The 25,541-nt window shown below is 48.7% G+C and overlaps 2 protein-coding genes across 2 annotated transcripts in view; both read left to right on the plus strand.

Annotated features, from left to right (window-relative positions):
- Window positions 1-3,834: 3,834 nt before the first annotated feature.
- LOC144950509 (uncharacterized) lies at window positions 3,835-7,164 on the plus strand. Its single transcript, XM_078880647.1, has 3 exons — window positions 3,835-3,970; window positions 5,357-5,485; window positions 7,058-7,164. Exons 1-3 carry the CDS (start codon window positions 3,835-3,837, stop codon window positions 7,162-7,164), a joined length of 372 nt encoding a protein of 123 aa, XP_078736773.1.
- Window positions 7,165-14,862: 7,698 nt separating this feature from the next.
- The window catches only part of LOC144950434 (inactive rhomboid protein 1-like), a 72,727-nt gene continuing 62,048 nt past the window's right edge, over window positions 14,863-25,541 (plus strand). Inside the window, exon 1 of the mRNA XM_078880541.1 lies at window positions 14,863-15,008. The gene's annotated coding sequence lies outside the window, so the exon portion shown is untranslated. The remainder of the gene's footprint in view (window positions 15,009-25,541) is intronic.

The raw sequence follows: 25,541 nt of genomic DNA on the forward strand, positions 1-25,541 counted from the left end.
GACAGACGAGACACAGACGGACAGAGAGACAGACAGAGACAGACAGACAGACAGAGAGACAGAGACAGACAGACAGACACAGACAGAGAGACAGAGACACAGACAGAGACACAGACAGAGAGACAGACAGAGACAGACAGACGGACAGACGAGACACAGACAGACACACACACACACAGAGAGACAGACACACAGACACACAGAGAGACGCTTGTGAACAACGCTGTTCCCTCGTCCCCGTCGCTGCGGCAGCGTGCGGCACCCGGCGGCTCCGTGGTCGCTGTCCACGCGGCCCTCGCTGAGGCCGTGCGGTGGTGTCCACACGATCCACGCGGTCCACTCGACGGGCGGCAAGCGCGTGGCACGCGTAACACCGCTCGGCCAGATGGTCCGTGCCGACGAGGGGCCCGAAGTTCCAGCCTCCCGCACGGTCAGTGCCGAACCACTTTTTTTTTTCTTCTAGATTTGAAGCTTTCGTGACTGCAAGGATTCATATGCGTAGGTTTTTTCGGTAAAGTCACGTAGGTAAAAAAATTAAAATTTATAAAAAAAAAAATCACGACGTTTCGGAGGCAACACAAGCTTCCGTCTTCAGGTGGAACCGTCACAGCCACGACAGCTGTATCAAGTAAATGAGAGATTACAAGAGCTACCACTCCGTATATATAATGGTTGAAGAGGGGGGAAGGGCCAAGTACGGCACACTTTTTATTAATATGGTAAGGTGAGGCTTAAGACTAAGAATAGACTGCATAACAAAAGACTGAACCTTTAATTCTAGATTTGAAGCTTTCGTGACTGCAAGGATTCATATGCTTAGGTTTTTTCGGTAAAGTCACGTAGGTAAAAAATTAATAAAAGTAAAATAAAATAAATAAAAATCACGACGTTTCGGAGGCAACACAAGCTTCCGTCTTCAGGTGGAACCGTCACAGCCACGACAGCTGTATCAAGTAAATGAGAGATTACAAGAGCTACCACTCCGTATATATAATGGTTGGAGAGGGGGGAAGGGCCAAGTACGGCACACTTTTTATTAATATGGTAAGGTGAGGCTTAAGACTAAGAATAGACTGCATAACAAAAGGCTGAGCCTTTGTTATGGAGAGGTGCGGTTTGTGACTAACGCCTAGCCTACATAACAAAAGTGTGAAAAAAGAAAAAACTAAACCTGGTAAAACAAAACTGGCTGTCTATCAAAAACCTTCTAGATTTGAAGCTTTCAAGTGTTGCACACTCGAAATGAAAAACGTGGGCAGGTGCTCCAAATCGAGGGCAAGCACATTTATTTATTGTGGTTAATATTAATCTTGTGAAGAACAGCACCGTCGCTCTGCAAAATGCAACAGCGCATTGTTATACACGCAGCAATTCTTCCGAGACGCCATTAACCACGTGGCTGGTTTACACGTGCGGTTATTCATTAACCCTGCCAGCCACCTACAGGCCCGACTCAGTCATCACATGCTGCTGTACACGCGTGCGTTGATGCACTGCACAGCACATCAGGACCTTCACAGAACCACACTTTACTCCCTTGCTGTACAAGGATATAATTAAAAGAGTGATCCATTCCTAATGTGCCACACAAGGATTGATACTCTTGTTACCTACGTAACTTTCACGTGGGTGAAAAAATCAATAAAATTAAATGAATGAAAACAACTAAATTAATAAAGCAAAATAACTAAATAAATTTCGTTGCTTTCACTTGTGTTATTGGTTTAAAATTAATAAAATAAATGAACACAACTAAATTAATAAAGCAAAATAACTAAATAAATTTAGTTGTTTTCATTTATTTTATGGTTTAAAATTAATAAAATAAAATAAATGAACACAACTAAATTAATAAAGCAAAATAACTAAATAAATTTAGTTGTTTTCATTTATTTTATTGTTTTAAAATTAATAAAATAAAATAAATGAACACAACTAAATTAATAAAGCAAAATAACTAAATAAATTTAGTTGTTTTCATTTATTTTATGGTTTAAAATTAATAAAATAAAATAAATGAACACAACTAAATTAAATCACGACGTTTCGGAGGCAACGTCGTGATGATAGCTGCAAAGTATGATCTGTGTTTTTGATTTAGTGTGCGGATCTTAAAGGTGCATTGACAAATTTATAATGATAGTAGGTTTTTACCCTTTTAACTGGTACAAAACTGACACCTTTATTCAAGGCATCATGTTTGCAATGACCACAACACAAGTAGTCAAAAAAAGCAAACAAAAAGAAGCAACTCTGATAAGGATGATAATCACATGCACTGTCCTTGAAGTTGATTGGCCCACACCCGAGACGGCTTTCTTTAGAGCCTAGTCCCCATTGGTGTAGGGCCAGATGCTTTTTTTGACTACTTGTGTTGTGGTCATTGCAAACATGATGCCTTGAATAAAGGTGTCAGTTTTGTACCAGTTAAAAGGGTAAAAACCTACTATCATATTTTGCCACTGGTAAAAGAGATCTCATAGTGTAAATGCTTACCCCGAGCTCTCAATACTCTGATATTGCACTGTGTTTGAGTTGTACGCCTTCTGGTGTCATCTGGCCCTACACCAATGGGGACTAGGCTCTAAAGAAAGCCGTCTCGGGTGTGGGCCAATCAACTTCAAGGACAGTGCATATTATCATCCTTATCAGAGTTGCTTCTTTTTGTTTGCTTTTTTGACTACTTGTGTTGTGGTCATTGCAAACATGATGCCTTGAATAAAGGTGTCAGTTTTGTACCAGTTAAAAGGGTAAAAACCTACTATCATATTTTGCCACTGGTAAAAGAGATCTCATAGTGTAAATGTATAATGCTCCAATTGATGCTCCTGTTGCTGTTGTGGAGTGACTCACGCAGCCAGCTATGGCTGCAGAGTTTGGTGGTACATGTTGTTTATGTCGTTTCTTGTGAAAATTCGGTCACAGTTCCTATGATCACTGTTGTTTCATTGCTTTCATGGCTTTATTTTGGTGATTTCGAAAAGTGTATTGGTTTGGCCATGTTTGTTTGTTGTAGTACAGAGTTAGACTGATGGCCTTAATCTAAGTTGTCTTGTGGTTGTTGTTGTTGTTTGACTTGCATCCCACTGAGATTTTTGCACATTTTTGTGTACGGTGCTTTTTCTGCAATATTTTGCTCTTTTCTTGGATTTTCTGTTTGCACTCAGTCACATATTCACTTTAAGATGTTTTCTTGTTCATGTTTTTGTTTTTTTGTTTGTTGCGGTTGCACCCGATTCAAGAGCCGAATGGCTCACAGGGCTATACCTAATCAATGAACTTGAACGCAGGCTGACCGACGTTCGCGTGATGATGTTTCACACTCCTTGACGAGACCAGCGAGCTCCCGTGGTTCATTTGTGGCGAGCACTTGGTGTGTAATAATTGTTTTTTTACCCTTCCGTCTGGCAACGAAACTAACACCTTTTTACAAGGAGTCATGTTTGCATAGACCACAATACCTGCAGTGTAACGAGCGCGACCTCGTACGACGCTGTGACTCGTTCGGCAACCGGAAGCCAATGCAGCTTGGCGAGCACCGGACAGACACGCTTTCGGATTTTGCAGTACATCCCATCACGACAGACAACGTGACATCTTTCGACAGTATACTCTTAGTTCTTTCGGTAAAGTCACGTAGGTAAAAAATTTAATTAAAATTAATAAAAAAATAATAAAAACAATAAAATCACGACGTTTCGGAGGCAACACAAGCTTCCGTCTTCAGGTGAAACTGTCACAGCAAAATATCTGTATCAAGAAGCTTCAAATCTAGAATCTTTCGACAGCTGAGATTTGATGTGGGCACCATGTGACCCTCTCCCCCCCCCCCCGATGCTAACCCGGAGTGCGTGTGCGCTCGTGGTCCACACGTTGCAGAAGGAGATCCACATTCTGGGATTGGACGGACAGATCTACAGGGGGAGACTGGAGCGGTCGTCGTTCCTGCCGCCCATCCAGAGCCCGGAAGGTAAAGCTCACGCAAACTCACTTTCAAGCGTTTTGCGACCGAGGCCGAACGCAGCTGTGCGCGAGTCAGCTCTGCCCCGTTGGCCGCTCCTGTCTGTCCGCCTATAACACGGGGTGCGTCAAAACTCCAGCGGAGATCGAGCCATATTTACTAAACTTTTAGGGCGAAGCAGAGGTCGCAAACAGGTTTTGATTCCTTACCCGTACCCGGCCGCACCAGGGTCGAAAACGGGTACCCGTACCCGTACCCTACCCGATACCCGGCTACCTGTACCCGGCCGGGTATCGGGTAGGGTACGGGTACCCGATTGCGACCTCTGGGATGAAGCCACGTTGCAGGCGCGGGTGGGTTGATTCTAGGAACTTGAATCGTGAGAAGAGACAAGACGTTGGGAAATGAGTGACAAACGGTGACTCACCAGTGACTCACGGCCTACCCGTACCCGTACCCGGCCGCACCAGGGTCGCAAACGGGTACCCGTACCCGGCTGGGTACGGGTAGCCGGGTATCGGGTAGGGTACGGGTATCGGGTACCCGGTTGCGACCTCTGGGGCGAAGTTGCGTTGCCGTTGGGAACCGGCGACGTTGATCAAAGGGTTAATGCATTGTGGCTCTGCGTGTCCGTGTGTAACGCGGGGTCACGGAAACTTTCTTAGAGTTGATCCGAGACGAACGGAACTCTGATAATTGTTTTTTTACCCTTTTATCTGGCAACAAAACTGACACCTTTTTTTACGAGGAGTTATGTTTGCATAGACCACAATACCGCCAAAAGGCGTCATCTGGTCCAACACCATGTGAGACTAGGCTCTAAAGAAAGCTGTCTCGGGTGTGGACCAATCAATTTCAAGGACAGTGCATATATTATCAGAGTTATGTTTTTTGTTTGCATTATGACTGCAGGTATTGTGGTCAATGCAAACATGACTCCTTGTAAAAAAAGGTGTCAGTTTTGTTGCCAGATAAGAAGGGTAAAAAAATAATTATCACGTTCTACTTAATTAAATAGACTTTTAAATAAATGTTTTCTCCTACAACATCAGAGTGCAGCGCCACATTAAATACGCACTACAATGACAATAGTTTAAAGCGATTTGAAGCATGTTTTATTTTTTGGCGGAGGGGGGGGGGGCAGAGCTTTGTGACGTCATATTTCAGGGGGGGGATCTGACTTTTTGTGACGCCGTGTGACAATGGGGGGGGGGGGGGGGTGTCAAAAATCGTTCAAAATCGCGTGACGTCATTTACGGACGGCCCCTTAACACACCTCCCGTTTAATTTGCCAGAGTGGCTAAAACCTTCTTTTTCAGACCGTATAGTATTCTAACCCAGGGGTCATCACTCCATGGCGGCCATTTTACGTCACGTGTGTGTGTGTGGGCGCAGGGAACGTGCGGAGCGGGAAGGGAATTCAGCACCGGTCCCCCCCCTCCTCCTCCTCCGTGCAGCAGCCCGAGTTGGACACCACGTTCATCATGTCCAGGAGCAGCAGCGCCATCTCCAGCAGCTACACAGGTGAGGGGGGGGGCAGGGGAGGCAGAGGTTTCAGTTGTATTTATTGGGTATAGCCCCGTGAGCCAATTCGGCTGTTGAATCGGGGGGTGCAACCGCAACAAGCAAAAAAATTAACCCATAAAAACAAAGTTTTTCGCTATAAATCCTTTATATGCGTGGCGGCTAGAGTCCTCTCGTCCTCTCGCTTGAGATGGCTGCCACCTATGGGTCAGATGATTGCATGGCACCATTAAGCAATTGGTAATTAAATATAATATTTTTGTCATAAAAAGTGTAAAATTTAGGAAATTTTTTTTCACGAAAAGTAATTGTCACGCACAACGAGTCTGTGTGGAAAATGTCAGCTCGAGGATCACGGGAAGTGGGTTAAAAAAACGACTGAAAGATTTGCACGGTCATAAGCGCGCAAGCAAGCGCGCAAGCAAACTTAATATAAAGGATTTAAAAACAAAAACATGAACAGGAATATGACGAGATTAAGAAGAGCCTTGCCTGTCATACACCAATAAAAAATTCTAGATTTGAAGCTTTCGTGACTGCAAGGATTCATATTCTTATGTTTTTTCGGTAAAGTCACGGAGGTGAAAATTTTTAATTCAAATTAATAAAAGTAAAATAAAAATAAAATAAAAATCGCGACGTTTCGGAGGCAACACAAGCTTCCGTCTTCAGGTGGAACCGTCACAGCCACGACAGCTGTATGATTGCCAACCATCTCGATGCAGGACCCTCCTGATGAAAGAGTCTTCGGGCTCAGTGTGGCTATCCTGGGCATAATTAATTTATTGTGATTTTTATTTTTATTCGAACCGCGATTTGAATCGTAATCTCACCCCAAACTCCCTGGCGTTCGCATTTCGTAACTTTACATTTTGCAGCCATGTCGCTTCCCGCTTTCGCGAGCGAGATGGGACAAAGTCGGTGATTTAGTTGTTGTTGTTATTATTTATCGAAAAGGATCCCCAAAAACATGGTCAAGCCACCTCACCCTTTCCGTTTAACGCGTAGTAGTAGCGGTGGTAGTAGGAGGCTTTTTGTGACCAATATTATCCAGAGTAAAGGTTTTTTTGGGCGGGGATGTTTTCGGTCCGATCGCGTAAATATCAATGTCGGTAAACCCGTGGCGTCCCGCAGTCTGGGGCAGAGGTCGCAACCGGGTACCCGATACCCGTACCCTACCCGATACCCGGCTACCCGTACGGGTACCCGTTTGCGACCCTGGTGCGGCCGGGTACGGGTACGGGTAGGCCGTGAGTCACTGGTGAGTCACCGTTTGTCACTCATTTCCCAACGTCTTGTCTCTTCTCACAATTCAAGTTCCTAGAATCAACCCACCCGCGCCTGCAACATGGCTTCATCCCAGAGGTCGCAATCGGGTATCCGATACCCGTACCCTACCCGATACCCCGTCGAGTACGGGTAGGGTACGGGTACGGCCGGGTACGGGTACCCGTTTGCGACCCTGGTGCGGCCGGGTACGGGTAAGGAATCAAAACCCGTTTGCGACCTCTGGTCTGGGGACTTGCTCAACGCTGCCACTCGATGCCTGCCGCTTGTTGCCCTCTGCCGCAGACCTGGGTAAGAGGCCCGCGTCTCCGCTGCCCGCGAGCTCCCAGGTGTCCCCGGCAGCTCCTCCGGCCGGCGGGGGTGGCGGCCGGCCCACGCGGCTCACACGGTGACTACCGGACGGGCGTCTCTCGGGCCAACGCAGCCACCACCGCCACCGCTACCGCCACCACCGCCTCCGCCGCCACCACCGCCACCGCAGCCACCGCCACCACCGCCACCACCACCATCACCGCCACCACCACCACCGCAGCCACCACCGCTACCACAGCCACCGCCACCACCGCCACCACCGCCACCACCGCCACCACCGCAGCCACCACCGCTACCACAGCCACCGCCACCGCCACCACCGCCACCACCACCACCACCGCTATCACCGCCACTACAGCCACCGCCACCACCGCCACCGCAGCCACTACCACCGCCACCACAGCCACCACAGCCACCACCGCCACTACCGCCACCGCTATCATCACCGCCATCACCACTCCGATGAACCCACGGGGGCAGACACGACGCTTAGGAATAACAACATGCAGCAGAGGGCGGGGGGGGATAATCGCGAACAGCAAGGAGGGAACAGACTCCCACGGTGGCGAGATGTTAACTACCTCGCCTAGTATGCAGGAGGTCGTGGGTTCGATCCCGACCTTGACGCCCGCTATATATTTGGAGTTTGCGTGTCTCTCTCTCTCTCATCATCATCACGGTGGCTAGGAGATGTTAACTACCTCGCCTGGTATGCAGGAGGTCGTGGGTCCGATCCCGACGCCCGCTGCTGTATATTTGGAGTTTGCATGTCTCTCTCTCTCTCATCATCATCACGGTGGCTAGGAGATGTTAACTACCTCGCCTGGTATGCAGGAGGTCGTGGGTCCGATCCCGACGCCCGCTGCTGTATATTTGGAGTTTGCATATTACCTCCCCGTGGTCGCGTGGATTTTTCTCCCGTTTCCTCCGGTTTTGCCCCCTCCACGTTTAGAATCAACATCACGCGTTTGGAGTACTGTATTTGGCTGCTGTACATTCCCACGCGGGCGATGGGCCACCTCGTTGAGCTGTCATTTGCGACGGCCAGGTGGCTGCTTACTTAGAGCTACACGGCTGAGTGCGCCTTACGTGGTGAAGTTTTAAAGAAAAAATGGAAATAATAAAATAATAAAAATAAAACATAATTATATTATTTTATTATGTTTTTTTTTTCCATTCATCTTCTCGGTTCTTTCGGTAAAGTCACGTGGAATGGAAATAATAAAATAATAAAAGAATAAAAAATAAAACATATTTATATATTATATTATTTTGTTTCATTTGTATTTTATTATTTCCATTCTACGTGACTTTACCGAAAGAACCAAGAAGATGAATCCCTGCAGTCACGAAAGCTTTACATCGAACACAAATTAAGTTACAACTCACATTGTCTCATCAAACCCCTTGTGGATTTTTTTACAATTTTTTACGATTGAGGGGCCGTCCATAAATGACGTCACGCGATTTTGGACGATTTTTGACCCTCCCCTCCGCACCTCGTCACACGGCGTCACAAAAAGTCAGACCCCCCCCCAAAATATGACGTCACAAAGCTCTGCCCCCCCCCAAAAAAAACATTTCCATTTTGTAAAATAAAACACGCTTCAAATCGCTTAAAACTATCGTCATTGTAGTGCGTATTTAATGTGGCGCTGCACTCCGATGTCGTAGGAGTGTTGTTATAACAATTAGTGTTGTTATAACAATTCTATATTTATTTAAAGTTGCGCATTTTTACGTGACGTCACATTTCTCAAACCCCCCCCCCCCTCGTCACACATCGTCACAAATGTCTGACCCCCCCCTAGGTGCGTGACGTCATTTATGGACGGCCCCATACCCCCTCTCCCAGCCTCGCTCCATTCCTCGTGAATGTGGCGGTCGATCGGCTCCATTGTTATCGCGTTGCCTATCGGGGCAGGGCAGCCACGGCTGTCTGCGGGTGTGTGGTAGGGTGGTTGGGGTGGGTGGGTGGTTGGGTGGGGTGGTTGGGGTGGGTGGGTGAGGTGGGTGGGTGGGGTGGTTGTGGTAGGGTGGTTGGGGTGGGTGGTTGGGTGGGGTGGTTGGGGTGGGGTGGGGTGGGTGAGGTGGGTGGGGTGGGGTGGGTGGGGTGGTTGGGTGGGGTGGGTGGGGTGGGTGAGGTGGGTGAGGTGGTTGGGGTGGGGTGGGTGAGGTGGGTGGGGTGGTTGGGTGGGGTGGGGTGGGTGGGGTGGTTGGGTGGGGTGGTTGGGGTGGGGTGGTTGGGTGGGGTGGTTGGGGTGGGGTGGGTGGGGTGGGTGAGGTGGGTGGGGTGGTTGGGGTGGGGTGGGTGAGGTGGGTGGGGTGGTTGGGGTGGTGTAGGTGGGGTGGGTGGGGTGGGGTGTTGTAGGTGGGGTGGGTGGGGTGGTTGGTCAGCCTTGTGAGTGGTGCCCGAGACAAGAATGCGATCCTGCGGCTAGAGTTGTGATTCACGGTTGGCGGTTCGAGCGACATTTGGAATTCCCCCCCGAGGATTGTTTTTTTTCACTGCTCGGCACCGCTGATGAGCTCCACCCGGGCTAGAGAGAGATACGCAGTTGTCCCACGGCGTAGATTTTTGGTGGCTTTCCGATGTTTTTTTTTGGGGGGGGGGGTGGGGGGGGAGCGGGGGGGGATGGTTCGTAATGGCCATGTCATAGTGCAGGAATGACTGGGGAAACTACGGCTTCTTCGTGGACCGCACACGGCCCCTGGACTCACCACTTTGAAAGCCGCAAGCGTCTTGCTTGGCCGTACTCATTGGGTCCCGGTGCTCCAGTGCGTTCTCGAGTTGGACCTGCGCGCAGTTCGGTACGATGTCCGACGTTCCGCTCCGCGCGCTGGTAGCTTCTTCGGGAAGTGAATGAAGTAGCTCGCGTTGCTCTAGAGAAGAGAACGAGATGCAGGAGAGTGAGTGAAAGGGGGGTAGAGCAGAGGTCGCAAACGGGTTTTGATTCCTTACCCGTACCCGGCCGCACCAGGGTCGCAATCGGCTACCCGTACCCGGCCGGGTATCAGGTAGGGTACGGGTATCGGGTACCCGATTGCGACCTCTGGGATGAAGCCACGTTGCAGGCGCGGGTGGGTTGATTCTAGGAACTTGAATTGTGAGAAGAGACAAGACGTTGGGAAATGAGTGACAAACGGTGACTCACCAGTGACTCACGGCCTACCCGTACCCGTACCCGGCCGCACCAGGGTCGCAAACGGGTACCCGTACCCGGCTGGGTACGGGTAGCCGGGTATCGGGTAGGGTACGGGTATCGGGTACCCGATTGCGACCTCTGGGGTAGAGTGAGATGGTGCGCTGCGAGGGGAGAGCTATGAGAGTGAGTAGAGGGGAGAGAGTGGAGGGGATTGGGATGAAAGAGGTAGCAGTGGAGGAGAGTAGAGTGAGATGAGAGAGGTAGGAGAGTGAGTGGATAGGGAGTAGAGTGAGATGAGAGATTGGAGAGTGTGTGGGAGAGTGTGGAGGGGAGTAGAGTGAGATGAGAGGGGAGAGAGTGGAGAGTGCGTGGAGGGAAGTAGAGTGAGATGAGAGGGGAGTGGTGGGAGAGTGAGTGGATGGGGAGTAGAGTGAGATGAGAGGGGAGAGGTAGGAGAGTGCGTGGAGGGGATTAGAGTGAGATGAGAGGATAGAGACAGGAGAGTGCGTGGAGGGGAGTAGAGTGAGATGAGAGGGGAGAGGCAGGAGAGTGCGTGGAGGGGAGTAGAGTGAGATGAGAGGGGAGAGGCAGGAGAGTGCGTGGAGGGGAGTGGAGTGAGATGAGAGGGGAGAGGCAGGAGAGTGCGTGGAGGGGAGTAGAGTGAGATGAGAAGAGAGAGGCAGGAGAGAGCGTGGAGGGGAGTAGAGTGAGATGAGAAGGGAGAGGCAGGAGAGTGCGTGGAGGGGAGTAGAGTGAGATGAGAAGGGAGAGGCAGGAGAGTGAGTGGAGGGGAGTAGAGTGAGATGAGAAGGGAGAGGCAGGAGAGTGCGTGGAGGGGAGTAGAGTGAGATGAGAAGGGAGAGGCAGGAGAGTGCGTGGAGGGGAGTAGAGGGAGATGAGAGGGGAGAGGCAGGAGAGTGCGTGGAGGGGAGTAGAGTGAGATGAGAAGGGAGAGGCAGGAGAGTGCGTGGAGGGGAGTAGAGTGAGATGAGAGGGGAGAGGCAGGAGAGTGCGTGGAGGGGAGTAGAGTGAGATGAGAAGGGAGAGGCAGGAGAGTGCGTGGAGGGGAGTAGAGTGAGATGAGAAGGGAGAGGCAGGAGAGTGCGTGGAGGGGAGTAGAGTGAGATGAGAGGGGATTGGTGGGAGAGTGCGTGGAGGGGAGTAGAGTGAGATGAGAGGAGAGAGTGGAGAGTGCGTGGAGGGGAGTAGAGTGAGATGAGAGAGATTAGAGAGAGAAAGTGGAGAGGGGCTTGGAATGAAAGCTCGCTTTGTCTCTTGTGCAGGTGCCTTCACCCAGGTATGCACGGTGGCGAGTTTTCTCCGGTTTCGCCACGTGATCTTCTTTTGGACCGCGGTTGTTTTTCTGCGCTCCTATTGCCGCTTGCTAATCCGTCGCTGAACTTTGTTTGCTGGTGTCGTTTCGATGAACGCTGGTCAACGTGTCGGACGCGCTCTCTCTTGTAACACAAATTGAGCTTGAAACCGCGTTCCTCAAGAAGGCACCAGCGCGCGGAGCGAAACGTCGTACATCGTGCCAAACAAACGCACCGTACGCAACACAACACAGGAGTGGTTCTTGAGCAATCCAAGAGGTGAGAAATATTAATGCGGTGATTGCAGATTATTGTTGCTTAATCGTTTAGAGGTAAGAGTTTGAACTGTATTCCAAACTGAAGCATTTGCATTGAGTCTGACGTCACGCCATCGTGCCTGTAATTGCATTGTGATGTGTCAATAATATTGATTTGAAATGGTAATAAAGATCTGCGAGTGGAAATGTTTTGCCGTTTCGATGTAAAGCTTTCGTGACTGCAGGGATTCATCTTCTTGGTTCTTTCGGTAAAGTCACGTAGAAGGGAAATAATAAAATAAAATAGATATAACATAATTTAATAATTTTAAAGCTTTCGTGACTGCAGGGATTCATCTTCTTGGTTCTTTCGGTAAAGTCACGTAGAAGGGAAATAATAAAATAATAAAAATAAAACATAATAAAATATGACATTTCGACTTAAAGCTTTCGTGACTGCAGGGATTCATCTTCTTGGTTCTTTCGGTAAAGTCACGTAGAAGGGAAATAATAAAATAATAAAAATAAAACATAATATAATACAATTCTCACGACGTTTCGGCCACAACGCAAGCAGCCGTCCTCAGGTGAAGACCAGGTCTGTCGGGGAGACAGCGTCCCTTCTACGTGACTTTACCGAAAGAACCAATAAGATATTGTTAGTTTTTTTCGGTAAAGTCACGTAGGTAAAACATTAAAATTAATCAAAGTAAAATAAAAATCACGACGTTTCGGAGGCAACACAAGCTTCCGTCTTCAGGTGGAACCGTCACAGCCACGACAGCTTTACCGAAAAAAACCAAGAATAAGAATCCTTGCAGTCACGAAAACTTCACATCTAGAAGCAATAAGAAGTTTTGCCGTCTGCATGGATGGCAATGCCACCATCATCAGCCATGATCGAGCCACTGCTGGATGGAGACACATCTCACCATTCTATGCCCACGATGGTGGCAATCCACCTGAATCCCTACAGACGCGCCGATTTCAGCGCTCCATCTCCGCGCCCCCCCCCCCACCCCGGCCTTCGATGGACATCATTGGGAAGAGCCACCACCACATGCCATCTGCAGATCGATTATCGTGCAGAAGCTACAACGTTTATCCTGCAAAGTCCCATCACAAGGAGGGAGAAACAACCAAATAGACAATTGGTATGAAAATGTGTTGCCCGCATTGAAACGGCTGTAAACCGCATGGACCTAAACACTGAACCATATGGGTTGACACGGTATGGTATAGTAGTAGTAATGTAGTGTATAGTGTAGTGTATAGTGTAGTGCATAGTGTAGTATATAGTAGTACCTGACTTTACCGAAAGAACCAAGAAGATAGTATATAGTAGTGTATATTGTAGTGCATAGTGTAGTATATAGTAGTGTAGTAGTGTATAGTGTAGTGTATAGTGTAGTGTATAATGTAGTGTAGCGTATCGTGTAGTGTATAGTGTAGTGTATAGTAGTGTATAGTGTAGTATATAGTAGTGTATAGTGTAGTGTATAGTAGTGTAGTGTATAGTGTAGTAGTGTAGTGTATAGTAGTGTATAGTGTAGTATATAGTAGTGTATAGTAGTTTATAGTGTAGTGTATAGTAGTGTATAGTGTAGTGTATAGTATAGTGTAGTGTATAGTGTAGTGTATAGTAGTGTATAATTGTGTAGTGTATAGTATAGTGTATAGTAGTGTATAGTGTAGTGTATAGTAGTGTATAGTATAGTAGTGTATAGTGTGGTATATAGTGGTGTATAGTAGTGTATAGTGTAGTGTATAGTAGTGTAGTAGTGTATAGTGTATAGTACTGTATAGTGTAGTGTATAGTAGAGTAGTGTATAGTATTGTAGTGTATAGTGTAGTGTATAGTGTAGTGGTGTAGTGTATAGTGTAGTGTATAGTAGTGTAGTGTATAGTGTAGTAGTGTAGTGTATAGTATAGTAGTGTATACTGTAGTGTATAGTGTAGTGTATAGTGTAGTAGTGTAGTGTATAGTGTAGTGTATAGTAATGTAGTGTATAGTGTAGTGTATAGTAGTGTATAATAGTGTAGTGTATAATGTAGTGTAATGTAGTGTATAGTAGTGTAGTGTATAATGTAGTGTAATGTAGTGTATAGTATAGTGTATAGTAGTGTATAGTGTAGTGTATAGTAGTGTATAGTGTAGTGTATAGTGTAGTGTATAATAGTGTATAGTGTAGTAGTGTATAGTGTAGTGTATAGTAGTGTATAGTGTAGTAGTGTATAGTGTAGTGTATAGTAGTGTATAGTGTAGTGTATAGTGTAGTGTATAATAGTGTATAGTGTAGTAGTGTATAGTGTAGTGTATAGTAGTGTATAGTGTAGTAGTGTATAGTGTAGTGTATAGTAGTGTATAGTGTAGTAGTGTATAGTGTAGTGTATAGTAGTGTATAGTGTAGTAGTGTATAGTGTAGTGTATAGTAGTGTATAGTGTAGTGTATAGTAGTGTATAGTGTAGTAGTGTATAGTGTAGTGTATAGTAGTGTATAGTGTAGTGTATAGTAGTGTATAGTGTAGTAGTGTATAGCAGAGGTGTGGACTCGAGTCATGTGACTTGGACTCGAGTCAGACTCGAGTCATGAATTTGATGACTTGCGACTCGACTTGGACTTGCATAACAATGACTTTGTCCCACCTATGAGATGTGGACTCGAGTCATGTGACTTGGACTCGAGTCAGACTCGAGTCATGAATTTGATGACTTGCGACTCGACTTGGACTTGCATAACAATGACTTTGTCCCACCTCTGGTGTATAGTGTAGTGTATAGTAGTGTATAGTGTAGTGTATAGTAGTGTATAGTGTAGTGTATAGTAGTGTATAGTGTAGTGTATAGTAGTGTATAGTGTAGTGTATAGTGTAGTGTATAGTAGTGTATAGTGTAGTGTATAGTGTAGTGTATAGTAGTGTATAGTGTAGTGTATAGTAGTGTATAGTGTAGTGTATAGTGTAGTAGTCTACACGTGACACGGTCTGGCCGGGTTGCCCCCCCCCGCCTGACGCGGTGGGGTGCGTCACGTGACCCGCCTCCCCCCTCGTGGTCTCGCTCGATGGGAACGAGGAAGAATGTTCAATGGCTGATTCGAAGCGGCAGCAGCAGCAGCAACAACAACAACAACCACAACCACCACAACCACCACAACAACAACAACAGCAGTGCTGCATCACCATCGTCATAACCACCACTGAGTAACCGGTGAGTCTCGTCGACATCGTAACTCGCCCTCGGTTAACACCTCCGATGGTAACCCGCTCCGCTAACTTTATTTTTTATTTTTTTATTTTTTATTTTTTTATTTTATTTTTTCTACCTACGCGACTTTACGGAAAGCAGCAGAGAGGGTAGATTCCTACTTTCGCTAAAGCTTCAAATCGAGATTGGACTTTTTCTGTATTTGTTATCACCCAAAGACGTTGTTGTTCGTTGTTTAAAAATAGTTTTTTTTGAACGTGGGCGGGAAAGTGTCTCGCTTTTGTGTCTACTCAGCCTCAAATGAGTACAGTACTTGGTGTGTAAACATCGCCACTGGGGAGACAAAGGCGGCCGGGCGTGGTGTTGGCCACCCCACCCACCACGTGTGTGCCGTGCCGGCCTTCATAGGTGCTGCTACTCGCTAACAGCACTTGCCCCTACAGTCTGTTGAGGCTACACGGGGGATCTTTGTCTTTGTGTGTGTGTAGTTAGTGTGTGGTGTGGTGAGACTGTGTGTGTGTAGTTAGTGTGTGGTGTGGTGAGCCTGTGTGTGTGTAGTTAGTGTGGTGTGGTGAGACTGTGTGTGTGTAGTTAGTGTGGTGTGGTGAGACTGTGTGTGCGTAGTTAGTGTGTGGTGTGGTGAGACTGTGTGTGTGTAGTTAGTGTGTGGTGTGGTGAGACTGTGTGTGTGTAGTTAGTGTGTGGTGTGGTGAGACTGTGTGTGTGTAGTTAGTGTGTGGTGTGGTGAGACTGTGTGTGTGTAGTTAGTGTGTGGTGTGGTGAGCCTGTGTGTGTGTAGTTAGTGTGTGGTGTGGTGAGACTGTGTGTGTGTAGTTAGTGTGTGGTGTGGTGAGCCTGTGTGTGTGTAGTTAGTGTGTGGTGTGGTGAGACTGTGTGTGTGTAGTTAGTGTGGTGTGGTGAGACTGTGTGTGCGTAGTTAGTGTGTGGTGTGGTGAGACTGTGTGTGTGTAGTTAGTGTGTGGTGTGGTGAGACTGTGTGTGTGTAGTTAGTGTGTGGTGTGGTGAGACTGTGTGTGTGTAGTTAGTGTGTGGTGTGGTGAGACTGTGTGTGTGTAGTTAGTGTGTGGTGTGGTGAGCCTGTGTGTGTGTAGTTAGTGTGGTGTGGTGAGACTGTGTGTGTGTAGTTAGTGTGGTGTGGTGAGCCTGTGTGTGTGTAGTTAGTGTGGTGTGGTGAGACTGTGTGTGTGTAGTTAGTGTGGTGTGGTGAGACTGTGTGTGTGTAGTTAGTGTGGTGTGGTGAGACTGTGTGTGCGTAGTTAGTGTGTGGTGTGGTGAGACTGTGTGTGTGTAGTTAGTGTGTGGTGTGGTGAGACTGTGTGTGTGTAGTTAGTGTGTGGTGTGGTGAGACTGTGTGTGTGTAGTTAGTGTGTGGTGTGGTGAGACTGTGTGTGTGTAGTTAGTGTGGTGTGGTGAGACTGTGTGTGCGTAGTTAGTGTGTGGTGTGGTGAGACTGTGTGTGTGTAGTTAGTGTGTGGTGTGGTGAGACTGTGTGTGTGTAGTTAGTGTGTGGTGTGGTGAGACTGTGTGTGTGTAGTTAGTGTGGTGTGGTGAGACTGTGTGTGTGTAGTTAGTGTGTGGTGTGGTGAGACTGTGTGTGTGTAGTTAGTGTGTGGTGTGGTGAGACTGTGTGTGTGTAGTTAGTGTGTGGTGTGGTGAGACTGTGTGTGTGTAGTTAGTGTGTGGTGTGGTGAGACTGTGTGTGTGTGTACTGAATGTGTGGTGTGGTGAGCCTGTGTGTGTGTAGTTAATGTGGTGTGGTGAGACTGTGTGTGTGTAGTTAGTGTGTGGTGTGGTGAGACTGTGTGTGTGTAGTTAGTGTGTGGTGTGGTGAGACTGTGTGTGTGTGTAGTTAGTGTGTGGTGTGGTGAGACTGTGTGTGTGTAGTTAGTGTGGTGTGGTGAGACTGTGTGTGTGTAGTTAGTGTGGTGTGGTGAGCCTGTGTGTGTGTGTAGTTAGTGTGTGGTGTGGTGAGCCTGTGTGTGTGTAGTTAGTGTGGTGTGGTGAGACTGTGTGTGTGTAGTTAGTGTGTGGTGTGGTGAGACTGTGTGTGTGTAGTTAGTGTGTGGTGTGGTGAGACTGTGTGTGTGTAGTTAGTGTGGTGTGGTGAGCCTGTGTGTGTGTAGTTAGTGTGTGGTGTGGTGAGCCTGTGTGTGTGTAGTTAGTGTGTGGTGTGGTGAGACTGTGTGTGTGTAGTTAGTGTGGTGTGGTGAGACTGTGTGTGCGTAGTTAGTGTGGTGTGGTGAGCCTGTGTGTGTGTAGTTAGTGTGTGGTGTGGTGAGCCTGTGTGTGTGTAGTTAGTGTGGTGTGGTGAGACTGTGTGTGTGTAGTTAGTGTGGTGTGGTGAGACTGTGTGTGTCTACTTAGTGTGTGGTGTGGTGAGCCTGTGTGTAGTTAGTGTGGTGTGGTGAGACTGTGTGTGTGTAGTTAGTGTGTGGTGTGGTGAGCCTGTGTGTATGTAGTTAGTGTGTGGTGTGGTGAGACTGTGTGTGTCTACTTAGTGTGTGGTGTGGTGAGACTGTGTGTGTGTAGTTAGTGTGTGGTGTGGTGAGACTGTGTGTGTGTAGTTAGTGTGTGGTGTGGTGAGACTGTGTGTGTGTAGTTAGTGTGGTGTGGTGAGACTGTGTGTGTGTAGTTAGTGTGTGGTGTGGTGAGACTGTGTGTGTGTAGTTAGTGTGGTGTGGTGAGACTGTGTGTGTGTAGTTAATGTGGTGTGGTGAGACTGTGTGTGTGTAGTTAGTGTGTGGTGTGGTGAGCCTGTGTGTGTGTAGTTAGTGTGGTGTGGTGAGACTGTGTGTGTGTAGTTAGTGTGTGGTGTGGTGAGCCTGTGTGTGTGTAGTTAGTGTGTGGTGTGGTGAGACTGTGTGTGTGTAGTTAGTGTGGTGTGGTGAGACTGTGTGTGTGTAGTTAGTGTGGTGTGGTGAGACTGTGTGTGTGTAGTTAGTGTGGTGTGGTGAGACTGTGTGTGTGTAATTAGTGTGGTGTGGTGAGCCTGTGTGTGTGTAGTTAGTGTGTGGTGTGGTGAGACTGTGTGTGTGTGTAGTTAATGTGGTGTGGTGAGACTGTGTGTGTGTAGTTAGTGTGTGGTGTGGTGAGCCTGTGTGTGTGTAGTTAGTGTGGTGTGGTGAGACTGTGTGTGTGTAGTTAGTGTGGTGTGGTGAGCCTGTGTGTGTGTAGTTAGTGTGTGGTGTGGTGAGCCTGTGTGTGTGTAGTTAGTGTGTGGTGTGGTGAGACTGTGTGTGTGTAGTTAGTGTGGTGTGGTGAGACTGTGTGTGTGTGTAGTTAATGTGGTGTGGTGAGACTGTGTGTGTGTAGTTAGTGTGTGGTGTGGTGAGACTGTGTGTGTGTAGTTAGTGTGGTGTGGTGAGACTGTGTGTGTGTAGTTAGTGTGTGGTGTGGTGAGACTGTGTGTGTGTAGTTAGTGTGTGGTGTGGTGAGACTGTGTGTGTGTAGTTAGTGTGGTGTGGTGAGACTGTGTGTGTGTAGTTAGTGTGTGGTGTGGTGAGACTGTGTGTGTGTAGTTAGTGTGGTGTGGTGAGACTGTGTGTGTAGTTAGTGTGGTGTGGTGAGACTGTGTGTGTGTGTAGTTAATGTGGTGTGGTGAGCCTGTGTGTGTGTAGTTAGTGTGTGGTGTGGTGAGACTGTGTGTGTGTGTAGTTAGTGTGTGTTGGGGTGAGACTGTGTGTGTGTGTGTAGTTAATGTGGTGTGGTGAGACTGTGTGTGTGTAGTTAGTGTGTGGTGTGGTGAGACTGTGTGTGTGTAGTTAGTGTGGTGTGGTGAGCCTGTGTGTGTGTAGTTAGTGTGTGGTGTGGTGAGACTGTGTGTGTGTAGTTAGTGTGTGGTGTGGTGAGCCTGTGTGTGTGTAGTTAGTGTGTGGTGTGGTGAGACTGTGTGTGTGTAGTTAGTGTGGTGTGGTGAGCCTGTGTGTGTGTAGTTAGTGTGTGGTGTGGTGAGACTGTGTGTGTGTGTAGTTAGTGTGGTGTGGTGAGCCTGTGTGTGTGTAGTTAGTGTGTGGTGTGGTGAGCCTGTGTGTGTGTAGTTAGTGTGTGGTGTGGTGAGCCTGTGTGTGTGTAGTTAGTGTGGTGTGGTGAGACTGTGTGTGTGTAGTTAGTGTGGTGTGGTGAGACTGTGTGTGTGTACTTAATGAGTGGTGTGGTGAGACTGTGTGTGTGTACTGAATGTGTGGTGTGGTGAGACTGTGTGTGTGTAGTTAGTGTGGTGTGGTGAGACTGTGTGTGTGTACTTAATGAGTGGTGTGGTGAGACTGTGTGTGTGTAGTTAGTGTGGTGTGGTGAGCCTGTGTGTGTGTACTGAATGTGTGGTGTGGTGAGACTGTGTGTGTGTAGTTAGTGTGGTGTGGTGAGACTGTGTGTGTGTAGTTAGTGTGTGGTGTGGTGAGACTGTGTGTGTCTACTTAGTGTGTGGTGTGGTGAGACTGTGTGTGTGTAGTTAGTGTGTGGTGTGGTGAGACTGTGTGTGTCTACTTAGTGTGTGGTGTGGTGAGACTGTGTGTGTGTAGTTAGTGTGTGGTGTGGTGAGACTGTGTGTGTGTAGTTAGTGTGGTGTGGTGAGCCTGTGTGTGTGTAGTTAGTGTGTGGTGTGGTGAGACTGTGTGTGTGTAGTTAGTGTGGTGTGGTGAGACTGTGTGTGTGTAGTTAGTGTGTGGTGTGGTGAGACTGTGTGTGTGTAGTTAGTGTGGTGTGGTGAGACTGTGTGTGTGTGTAGTTAATGTGGTGTGGTGAGCCTGTGTGTGTGTAGTTAGTGTGTGGTGTGGTGAGACTGTGTGTGTGTAGTTAGTGTGGTGTGGTGAGCCTGTGTGTGTGTAGTTAGTGTGTGGTGTGGTGAGCCTGTGTGTGTGTAGTTAGTGTGGTGTGGTGAGACTGTGTGTGTGTAGTTAATGTGGTGTGGTGAGACTGTGTGTGTGCAGTTAGTGTGTGGTGTGGTGAGCCTGTGTGTGTCTACTTAGTGTGGTGTGGTGAGACTGTGTGTGTGTAGTTAGTGTGTGGTGTGGTGAGCCTGTGTGTGTGTAGTTAGTGTGGTGTGGTGAGCCTGTGTGTGTGTAGTTAGTGTGGTGTGGTGAGACTGTGTGTGTGTAGTTAGTGTGTGGTGTGGTGAGCCTGTGTGTGTGTAGTTAGTGTGGTGTGGTGAGACTGTGTGTGTGTAGTTAATGTGGTGTGGTGAGCCTGTGTGTGTGTAGTTAGTGTGTGGTGTGGTGAGCCTGTGTGTGTGTAGTTAGTGTGGTGTGGTGAGACTGTGTGTGTGTAGTTAATGTGGTGTGGTGAGACTGTGTGTGTGTAGTTAATGTGGTGTGGTGAGCCTGTGTGTGTGTAGTTAGTGTGTGGTGTGGTGAGCCTGTGTGTGTCTACTTAGTGTGTGGTGTGGTGAGACTGTGTGTGTGTAGTTAATGTGGGTGTGGTGAGCCTGTGTGTGTGTAGTTAGTGTGGTGTGGTGAGCCTGTGTGTGTGTAGTTAGTGTGGTGTGGTGAGCCTGTGTGTGTGTAGTTAGTGTGTGGTGTGGTGAGCCTGTGTGTGTGTAGTTAGTGTGTGGTGTGGTGAGACTGTGTGTGTGTAGTTAGTGTGTGGTGTGGTGAGCCTGTGTGTGTGTAGTTAGTGTGTGGTGTGGTGAGACTGTGTGTGTGTAGTTAGTGTGGTGTGGTGAGACTGTGTGTGTGTAGTTAGTGTGTGGTGTGGTGAGACTGTGTGTGTGTAGTTAGTGTGTGGTGTGGTGAGACTGTGTGTGTGTAGTTAGTGTGTGATGTGGTGAGACTGTGTGTGTGTAGTTAGTGTGTGGTGTGGTGAGCCTGTGTGTGTGTAGTTAGTGTGGTGTGGTGAGCCTGTGTGTGTGTGTGTAGTTAGTGTGTGGTGTGGTGAGCCTGTGTGTGTGTAGTTAGTGTGGTGTGGTGAGACTGTGTGTGTGTGTACTGAATGTGTGGTGTGGTGAGCCTGTGTGTGTGTAGTTAGTGTGGTGTGGTGAGACTGTGTGTGTGTAGTTAGTGTGTGGTGTGGTGAGACTGTGTGTGTGTAGTTAGTGTGTGGTGTGGTGAGACTGTGTGTGTGTAGTTAGTGTGTGATGTGGTGAGCCTGTGTGTGTGTAGTTAGTGTGTGTGTGGTGAGACTGTGTGTGTGTAGTTAGTGTGTGGTGTGGTGAGCCTGTGTGTGTGTAGTTAGTGTGGTGTGGTGAGCCTGTGTGTGTGTGTGTAGTTAGTGTGTGGTGTGGTGAGCCTGTGTGTGTGTAGTTAGTGTGGTGTGGTGAGACTGTGTGTGTGTGTACTGAATGTGTGGTGTGGTGAGCCTGTGTGTGTGTAGTTAGTGTGGTGTGGTGAGCCTGTGTGTGTGTAGTTAGTGTTGTGGTGTGGTGAGACTGTGTGTGTGTAGTTAGTGTGTGGTGTGGTGAGCTGTGTGTGTGTAGTTAGTGTGGTGTGGTGAGCCTGTGTGTGTGTAGTTAGTGTGTGGTGTGTGGTGAGACTGTGTGTGTGTAGTTAGTGTGTGGTGTGGTGAGACTGTGTGTGTGTAGTTAGTGTGTGGTGTGGTGAGACTGTGTGTGTGTAGTTAGTGTGTGGTGTGGTGAGACTGTGTGTGTGTAGTTAGTGTGTGGTGTGGTGAGACTGTGTGTGTGTGTAGTTAGTGTGTGGTGTGGTGAGACTGTGTGTGTGTAGTTAGTGTGTGGTGTGGTGAGACTGTGTGTGTGTAGTTAGTGTGTGGTGTGGTGAGACTGTGTGTGTGTAGTTAGTGTGTGGTGTGGTGAGACTGTGTGTGTGTAGTTAGTGTGTGGTGTGGTGAGACTGTGTGTGTGTAGTTAGTGTGTGGTGTGGTGAGCCTGTGTGTGTGTAGTTAGTGTGTGTGGTGAGCTGTGTGTGTGTAGTTAGTGTGTGGTGTGGTGAGCCTGTGTGTGTAGTTAGTGTGTGGTGTGGTGAGACTGTGTGTGTGTAGTTAGTGTGTGGTGTGGTGAGCCTGTGTGTGTGTAGTTAGTGTGTGGTGTGGTGAGACTGTGTGTGTGTAGTTAGTGTGTGGTGTGGTGAGACTGTGTGTGTGTAGTTAGTGTGGTGTGGTGAGACTGTGTGTGTGTGTGTAGTTAATGTGGTGTGGTGAGACTGTGTGTGTGTAGTTAGTGTGGTGTGGTGAGACTGTGTGTGTGTAGTTAGTGTGTGGTGTGGTGAGACTGTGTGTGTGTAGTTAGTGTGGTGTGGTGAGACTGTGTGTGTGTAGTTAATGTGGTGTGGTGAGACTGTGTGTGTGTAGTTAGTGTGGTGTGGTGAGACTGTGTGTGTGTAGTTAGTGTGTGGTGTGGTGAGACTGTGTGTGTGTAGTTAGTGTGGTGTGGTGAGACTGTGTGTGTGTAGTTAGTGTGGTGTGGTGAGACTGTGTGTGTGTAGTTAGTGTGGTGTGGTGAGACTGTGTGTGTGTAGTTAGTGTGTGGTGTGGTGAGACTGTGTGTGTGTAGTTAGTGTGTGGTGTGGTGAGACTGTGTGTGTGTAGTTAGTGTGTGGTGTGGTGAGACTGTGTGTGTGTAGTTAGTGTGTGGTGTGGTGAGACTGTGTGTGTGTAGTTAGTGTGGTGTGGTGAGACTGTGTGTGTGTAGTTAGTGTGTGGTGTGGTGAGACTGTGTGTGTGTAGTTAGTGTGTGGTGTGGTGAGACACTGTGTGTGTGTGTAGTTAGTGTGGTGTGGTGAGACTGTGTGTGTGTAGTTAGTGTGGTGTGGTGAGACTGTGTGTGTGTAGTTAGTGTGTGGTGTGGTGAGACTGTGTGTGTGTAGTTAGTGTGTGGTGTGGTGAGACTGTGTGTGTGTAGTTAGTGTGGTGTGGTGAGACTGTGTGTGTGTAGTTAGTGTGTGGTGTGGTGAGACTGTGTGTGTGTAGTTAGTGTGGTGTGGTGAGACTGTGTGTGTGTAGTTAGTGTGGTGTGGTGAGACTGTGTGTGTGTAGTTAGTGTGTGGTGTGGTGAGACTGTGTGTGTGTAGTTAGTGTGGTGTGGTGAGACTGTGTGTGTGTAGTTAGTGTGGTGTGGTGAGACTGTGTGTGTGTAGTTAGTGTGGTGTGGTGAGCCTGTGTGTGTGTAGTTAGTGTGTGGTGTGGTGAGACTGTGTGTGTGTAGTTAGTGTGGTGTGGTGAGACTGTGTGTGTGTAGTTAGTGTGGTGTGGTGAGACTGTGTGTGTGTAGTTAGTGTGTGGTGTGGTGAGACTGTGTGTGTGTAGTTAGTGTGGTGTGGTGAGACTGTGTGTGTGTAGTTAGTGTGGTGTGGTGAGACTGTGTGTGTGTAGTTAGGTGTGGTGTGGTGAGCCTGTGTGTGTGTGTAGTTAGTGTGTGGTGTGGTGAGACTGTGTGTGTGTAGTTAGTGTGGTGTGGTGAGACTGTGTGTGTGTAGTTAGTGTGTGTTGTGGTGAGACTGTGTGTGTGTAGTTAGTGTGTGGTGTGTGGTGAGACTGTGTGTGTGTAGTTAGTGTGGTGTGGTGAGCCTGTGTGTGTGTAGTTAGTGTGTGGTGTGGTGAGACTGTGTGTGTGTAGTTAGTGTGGTGTGGTGAGACTGTGTGTGTGTAGTTAGTGTGTGGTGTGGTGAGCCTGTGTGTGTGTAGTTAGTGTGTGTGTGGTGAGACTGTGTGTGTGTGTAGTTAATGTGGTGTGGTGAGACTGTGTGTGTGTATGTTAGTGTGGGTGTGGTGAGACTGTGTGTGTGGTAGTTATGTGGTGTGGTGAGACTGTGTGTGTGTAGTTAGTGTGGTGTGGTGAGCCTGTGTGTGTGTAGTTAGTGTGTGGTGTGGTGAGACTGTGTGTGTGTGTGTGTAGTTAATGTGGTGTGGTGAGACTGTGTAGTTAGTGTGGTGTGGTGAGACTGTGTGTGTGTAGTTAGTGTGTGGTGTGGTGAGCCTGTGTGTGTGTAGTTAGTGTGTGGTGTGGTGAGACTGTGTGTGTGTAGTTAGTGTGTGGTGTGGTGAGACTGTGTGTGTGTAGTTAATGTGGTGTGGTGAGACTGTGTGTGTGTAGTTAGTGTGTGGTGTGGTGAGACTGTGTGTGTGTGTAGTTAATGTGGTGTGGTGAGACTGTGTGTGTGTAGTTAATGTGGTGTGGTGAGACTGTGTGTGTGTAGTTAGTGTGTGGTGTGGTGAGCCTGTGTGTGTGTGTAGTTAATGTGGTGTGGTGAGCCTGTGTGTAGTTAATGTGGTGTGGTGAGCCTGTGTGTGTGTGTAGTTAATGTGGTGTGGTGAGACTGTGTGTGTGTAGTTAATGTGGTGTGGTGAGACTGTGTGTGTGTAGTTAGTGTGTGGTGTGGTGAGACTGTGTGTGTGTAGTTAGTGTGTGGTGTGGTGAGACTGTGTGTGTGTAGTTAATGTGGTGTGGTGAGCCTGTGTGTGTGTGTAGTTAATGTGGTGTGGTGAGCCTGTGTGTAGTTAATGTGGTGTGGTGAGACTGTGTGTGTGTAGTTAGTGTGGTGTGGTGAGACTGTGTGTGTGTAGTTAATGTGGTGTGGTGAGACTGTGTGTGTGTAGTTAGTGTGTGGTGTGGTGAGCCTGTGTGTGTGTGTAGTTAATGTGGTGTGGTGAGACTGTGTGTGTGTAGTTAATGTGGTGTGGTGAGACTGTGTGTGTCTACTTAGTGTGTGGTGTGGTGAGACTGTGTGTTGTTAACTATCGAGGTGGTGGTGGGGGGGTAACGTGGCCTACGTAAGGCGAGAAAGAAGTTTGACCGCGTGCGTTGTTACAGTGAGGCGCCGTCTCGAGGTGTGACGAGGGGTGACGAGGGGGAGATGCTGGGGGTGGTGGTTGTGGTGGTTGTTGTGGTGGTGGTTGTCGACCCTGGCAATGTTCGGAGCAGTCTCCCCCCCACCTCGTCTCCCCCCCCTCGTCTCCCCCCCCCTCGTCTCCCCCCCCCCCCTCGTCTCCCCCCCCCCTCGTCTCCCCCCCCCTCGTCTCCCCCCCACCTCGTCTCCCCCCCCCCCTCGTCTCCCCCCCACCTCGTCTCCCCCACCACCTCGTCTCCCCCCCCTCGTCTCCCCCCCCCTCGTCTCCCCCCCCCCCCTCGTCTCCCCCCCCCCTCGTCTCCCCCCCCCTCGTCTCCCCCCCACCTCGTCTCCCCCACCACCTCGTCTCCCCCCCCTCGTCTCCCCCCCCCCTCGTCTCCCCCCCCCCCTCGTCTCCCCCCCCCCCTCGTCTCCCCCCCCCCTCGTCTCCCCCCCCCCCCCTCGTCTCCCCCACCACCTCGTCTCCCCCCCCCCTCGTCTCCCCCCCACCTCGTCTCCCCCACCACCTCGTCTCCCCCCCACCTCGTCTCCCCCCCCCCTCGTCTCCCCCCCCCCCCTCGTCTCCCCCCCCCCCTCGTCTCCCCCCCCTCGTCTCCCCCCCCCCCTCGTCTCCCCCCCCTCGTCTCCCCCCACCACCTCGTCTCCCCCACCACCTGCTTGCGTTGTGGCCGAAACGTCGTGAGAATTATTTTATTATGTTTTATTTTTATTATTTTATTATTTCCCTTCTACGTGACTTTACCGAAAGAACCAACCAAGAAGATGAATCCCTGCAGTCACGAAA

Source organism: Lampetra fluviatilis, chromosome 58, assembly GCF_964198595.1.
Source record: "Lampetra fluviatilis chromosome 58, kcLamFluv1.1, whole genome shotgun sequence".
Lineage (NCBI taxonomy): Eukaryota > Metazoa > Chordata > Hyperoartia > Petromyzontiformes > Petromyzontidae > Lampetra > Lampetra fluviatilis.